The 5856-nt window shown below is 40.1% G+C and overlaps 1 protein-coding gene across 3 annotated transcripts; it reads left to right on the top strand.

Moving 5' to 3' along the window:
- The first annotated feature begins 801 nt into the window (after positions 1-801).
- hsd17b10 (hydroxysteroid (17-beta) dehydrogenase 10) lies at positions 802-5314 on the top strand. Of its 3 annotated transcripts, none has more exons than XM_066672149.1 (6): positions 802-908; positions 1949-2113; positions 2464-2628; positions 3093-3221; positions 3857-3965; positions 4215-5313. In XM_066672149.1, exons 1-6 carry the CDS (start codon positions 885-887, stop codon positions 4403-4405), a joined length of 783 nt encoding a protein of 260 aa, XP_066528246.1. In that variant the 5' UTR covers positions 802-884; the 3' UTR covers positions 4406-5313. The 3 variants fall into 3 exon arrangements, with proteins under 3 accessions (XP_066528246.1, XP_066528247.1, XP_066528248.1); XM_066672150.1 differs by lacking the exon at positions 802-908 and adding an exon at positions 982-1200 and having other exon boundaries at positions 4215-5314; XM_066672151.1 differs by lacking the exon at positions 802-908 and adding an exon at positions 1627-1776 and having other exon boundaries at positions 4215-5314.
- Positions 5315-5856: the final 542 nt, after the last annotated feature.

Genomic DNA, 5856 nt, shown 5'->3' with positions numbered 1-5856 from the left:
TGTTCTGGGGACTTGGTATGATTTGTCCCTTGCTGGAGATAACTATACATCTTACTGCCTTTCACACTGGAGTCTTCATACCCCTTTTATATTTGTGTTTAAAAAGCTTGTTCTTTAATTGTAGATTTATGATTTTATAAAATTTTGCCATTATTGCTGGTTTCTATATATAAATGTTTTCTTTTTTTTTTCTCTCAAATGAATGTCTGGTATTTCAGATATAAATGTATATCATAATAAACTGATCAGTTTATAAAATGTGGCATTCATTCTATTTCCACTACATTTATTCAGATTCCAATCAAACCATACACGCAAACAGTATGATTCACTATTTTTCACTTAAAATATTTAAGAATTATTCAAAAGGACTCTGCTAAACATTTCCATGGCTCATGTAAATTAAATTGTATTAAAAGCTGGTTGCATCTTCTACTCCTAGCGGTCAAAATGATCCATGTGTTCAGTAATGCTGAGGTGTTGGTTTAGTCATGTGCTTTAAGTTTTACAGATTATTAAAGGTTTAGGAAATTCATATTTGAGCAAATAACTATATTGTTTATAATGGATCCAATGGCTGCATATTTTCCTGAAAACAAATGTCAAATTCAGATATAATTTTACACTGGTTGGTGAATCTGGCCAGAAACGGGACAAAGGATAGTACCGAGCAGGCTCTGGTGCCGAGTTTCCTGACATGACCTTAAGGACTGAGCTGCAATTTCACTGGGCGATGGATATGTCAATCAGCTGTTTTTAAGCCAATAGAATGGGGGCGTTGTCACGTCCGTGTTTGTGATTCGTCAGAGACGCGAGCTTGTGTCCGAGGAGTTCAGTGCTGCGCCGACTGTGACGCAGGCGCTTCAGCCCGCGCGGAGGGAAACATGGCGAACATCAGGAGTGTCAAGGTGAGGGGTGGTTTGAAATGAAATCAACTTGTAACTAACGCTCATTGGATTATCGCGTTGTGTTCGGATATGAAGGCCTGGTTTACTGTGAATGCAATCGTCCTTTCAGATCTGCCGGTTTACTTCTGGAGGGAGGATTTTGCTCTTATTTCTAGTATCTGTGGGACACAGCAGCAGTGAGCGGGTCGGGGCTAAGTAATACCGACACTGAGTGAACTGACCTGTCGTGCCTCAAAACCACCTCCTCATACATGCCTTAAAACCAACGGCAATCGGATAAACGCCCGCGCATGTAACTTAACACTAAATGCCTTACCTCGCCCCTGCTTTACACGTGTTCGGATGTACTTGCTGTTATACAGCATTTGGTTTTGACCACACATTCTGATTGGCTGAGGAGGGTCTAACTTGCTGAAACCTGTGACAACAGAAGCTCACGCTTAGCTGCAACTAAATTGTAGGAACACGGAATGGACAGATTAGTAAAATACCCAATCTGGTAACCAGTTAAAGAGCTAATATAGATATGATAATAATAATAATATAGAAGGGAAAAAAATCTTCAATCAAATTAATCATCATTCAGTGACTGCAATTAGGTTCCACTCACTTTCAGCTAAAGTCCCAATCCACGAGATAATTGGGTTGGTTCCTGACGCACTCTTAGCTCAGAGGTGTGACAGAGACTTACGTAAGACAAAAGTACTTAATGAAGGTTTTTTTTATTTTGCCATGTACATTTTTGTTTAATCTTATGTGGTGCAGCCGTTAGATTTTACTAGGTGTCAGAATGGAGCTGCTGCGCTGTTTAAAAACGTAACTGCTTCAACTAAGCAAAGTGGATTTTGTCAGTGCACTGCTCTGTAAGGTGAGCACTGACGTCCAGCTGTCCTGCTTGATCTGCTTTACGTCTCAGCCCAGTGTACAGGCAATCTTATCTAAACAGTCTCTGGGTCTTTATCATTAAGCAGTGGAATGACCTTTTAACACTTTCAAATGGTTTTCTCTGTTACTGTAACTGTGTGTCCCCCTCCTCCTAGGGTATGGTGGGCTTGGTCACAGGAGGTGCCTCAGGTTTGGGCAGAGCCACGGTGGAGCGGTTACTCAATCAAGGGGCCAGTGCTGTGATCCTAGATCTGCCCAGCTCAGATGGACACAAGTTGGCCACTTCTCTCGGGGACCGCTGTGCATTTGCTCCAGCTGATGTAAGTACCCTGCTGTGGTCAGCTTTGTTAAATGAGACATGTAGCCTGTGCCCTAGTTATTCTGTTTCAGCACTTCAGCATTTTACTTTTGGATCAAATTCTTTTCCAATTCTGGTTCCAAACTAATTGATGGACCAAGATGGCAAGGCATGCACAATGTGAGGCTCAGCATCTCTATGGATTTCACTTTGCACAATGCTAATATCTGTACTTCTGGTAGATGCTAACTGCACTTTTGTTGCCTTGTTTTTGTACTGAACACCAAAGTTGAATATAGCTATCTATTAATTTTTGTTATTGTTATCAACAAATTCACCATACGGTAAGGATTGATAATGGTCTCTATCCAGGTAACATCAGAGTCAGATGTGCGAGCAGCTGTGGACTTGGCTAAAGAAAAGTTTGGCCGACTGGACTTGGCTGTGAACTGTGCTGGCATTGCTGTAGCTGCCAAGACGTACAACTTCAAAAAAGACGTCCCTCACAGTCTTGAGGACTTCAGCCGTGTTATCACTGTGAGTCTGGATGTCAGCTCTAATATTTTCTGGCTAAACAAGAGTTAACTAACTGTATAACATTATTAAGTGGGAATCTTAAGTTTGGGCTCCACAAGGTTTTGTGAAGATATGAGTCTGTAGTTTTTCATCTGTTTTCTCATAATACAATGAGGAATACATATCATCGCTGTCTAAATAAAAACATGCATCAAGATAGTAACTTAAAACAAATATACAAACCAAGAACTATTCCATAAAACCTTATAAAACATTTGTAAAATGTAGACATTAGGACCTGGATTAGCATTATAGGGCAGGATAAGATTAGTATAACTGCAGCTAAACATTACAGGGATATAGTGCAGTATCCACACTGTCAACCCAGTGTCATGGCTTGAAATCAGTCAACTCTTTTAAACAGATGTTTAATTGAATACCTGTTCATCTATAATTTATTTATTTCTGTGTCATGTCTGTTTTAGGTGAACATTGCGGGAACCTTTAATGTGATAAGGCTGGCTGTCGGGGAGATGGGCAAAAACGAACCAGATGCTGATGGGCACCGAGGCTGCATCATTAACACAGCCAGTGTAGCAGCTTTTGATGGACAGGTAACTGTTTTTATTCATTATAGCAAGTAAATAAGAGAAGGCAAGATCAGTATTAAATATCAGTTGAAGATGCACACAACTCAAGCTCTCCAAGCATGATGTTAAACCAAGCAGACAATCAGATCACAGTTTGTGTCCATATAAAGATAGATTCAGAACAATACAGAAAATACTAAGAGGGGGGAAAAGGGGTTGGGGTTTACTCATCCATCTACTGTGAAATTTGTGTTAAAAGTTAGGTTGGAATCGTAGGATACAGTATATTGTCAGCATAGCTTTAAAAACTCTCCCTTTTTTGATTAGAATTTCTAGTAGGGTCTCTTAAAGTGCATCTGATTTTCTCGTTTCATATGCAAAAACACTTCTCTAATCCAGCAAAGACGTGTGGGAGGAATTGATGATTTCCATTTTAAAAAAGATGACACGTCTAGCAAGGAGAGTAACAGAAGCAATAAAGTCCAACTTGTGTTTAGGGATCAAGTTATCTTCAGGGAAAAACACCAAGAAATAGCAATAAAAGGAGACAGATGAATGTGCCTCTGAACTAAAGCAGAGATTGTATGAAAAATGTCTGTCCTGTAGTTAAACAACAGTGTGTGTTCTGTATGTATGAAATCATTTCCTCTGTTTGCCAGGTGGGCCAGGCTGCATACTCAGCTTCTAAAGGGGGTATTGTTGGAATGACTCTTCCAGTTGCCCGAGATCTTGCCCCTATGGGCATTCGTGTTGTTACCATTGCCCCAGGTGTGTTCCCTCATCAGTCCGTACTTGTGATGCATTACTGGCATACTGTCTATGTGTAATGAGTGGGAGGAAGAGCCATCCTGCACACTCAGAGTGAAAGAGGACAGTTATCCTCTTTTTACTGATTGCTTAGATATCAGCCATATTAAACATGCTCACTCTTAATGTTCTAACCAACACCAACCCAAGAGACATTTAAAAACTGTAGGGCTCTGTCATTCATTATTTCTCTGTTTTCCCATTCGTCAGGTTTGTTCTCCACACCGCTGTTAGCAGGGCTGCCTGAGAAAGTGCAGAGCTTCCTGGCCCGACAGGTGCCTTTCCCCTCACGCCTAGGAGACCCTGCTGAGTTTGCTCACCTTGTCACCTCCATTGCAGAAAACCCCATGCTCAATGGAGAGGTGATCCGCCTGGACGGCGCCATCCGAATGCAGCCCTGAAAAATGAGAGAAAAGCAAGGGCCATGTGTGTTTGTGTGTTGAAATGAATAGGGACAAAGGCACAGGGCCAGATGTGAATATCCATTACAGTGCAGTGCAGCTTTACTTTCTCAGGATTACTCCAGTCGAGACAACATGCTGCTTCTTGTGATTTTTTTTTATTTTAACAACTGAAAATCTGTAGATACATTTTTTACACTACAACTTTTGTCGTTGTTTAGTTATTAAATGTACATTTAATATTTAACATTAAATTTGATGCTCTAATGTTGTGAGATTTCTCTCTGGGTGTGTCTGTTAGATGGAAGTTAGTTATGCTCTGTTTCGTAGATGTTTGTATGGGGTGGGCCATTTATATGGATACACCTTAATAAAATGGGAATGGCTGGTGATATTAACTTCCTGTTTGTGGCACATTAGTATATGGGAGGGGGGAAACTTTTCAAGATGGGTGGTGACCATGGTGGCCATTTTGAAGTCGGCCATTTTGGGTCCAACTTTTGTTTTTTTTCAACGGGAAGAGGGTCATGTGACACATCAAACTTATTGGGAATTTCACAAGAAAAACAATGGTGTGCTTGGTCCCCCTCCCATATACGAATGTGCCACAAAAAGGAAGTTAATATCACCAACCATTCACATTTTATTAAGGTGTATCCATATAAATGGCCCACCCTGTAGATGTGTTATTCTGGCAAGGAGCAGCAGAAATTCTGGCCTGGGAAATGCCCGAAGAGCATTTATTATCCCTGCCCTCAGACTGAAAGTATTGATTAATGGTTCTGTTTGCCGTGACTGTCCACTGAGATCTCGCAAAAAAAAAAGCATATCAGGGTGAAACGTGGTAAAGAAAATGCAGCATTGTGATATGGTTACACTGAAGTGGAAAATAAAACAAGGGTGAAATGACATTACATTTGTGTGATGGCAGTTTTCATCCTTTTATACCAATATAATGCTTACTGTGGATGCAAGGATTGGGATACTACTACTGAGATGCCATGCTTTTGTTGAATTTCAAGGTGAAAGAATGGTTTTCTATAAGGAACAAAATTAAATATGACTTAATGCAAATTTTTGTTTAACTTTAAATACTTTTTGCACAGGGTTCATTTTAGAAGATTATATTTGCCAGTTTGTTAAAACCAGTTAACAGCTGTGCATTGGATTGAGAAAAATGTGTTGTCTGTAAGAATATACTTTCACTAAACCAAAATGTAATCAAAAACACATGAAATTCACATTAACAGTATGACTTTGACTCAGTCTGGCTCTTCTTTGACCTTGATTAGACAGCAGGGCATTTCACTGTAAAATAACAAGCTCAGAGAACTGCTGTTTCTTAGAAGAACAACGATCTTGAACTCAGTGGGAGATGTAGTACTCCATAAACCAGAGGTTCTCGGCAGTTTTGTCAAAGTCCACTTGACTAAATATGACTAAACATTGAG

The sequence above is a fragment of the Hoplias malabaricus genome, chromosome 5 (genome assembly GCF_029633855.1).
Source record: "Hoplias malabaricus isolate fHopMal1 chromosome 5, fHopMal1.hap1, whole genome shotgun sequence".
Lineage (NCBI taxonomy): Eukaryota > Metazoa > Chordata > Actinopteri > Characiformes > Erythrinidae > Hoplias > Hoplias malabaricus.
Note: the sequence above shows the minus strand (reverse complement) of the source record. Positions and strands in the feature narration are given on the sequence as shown.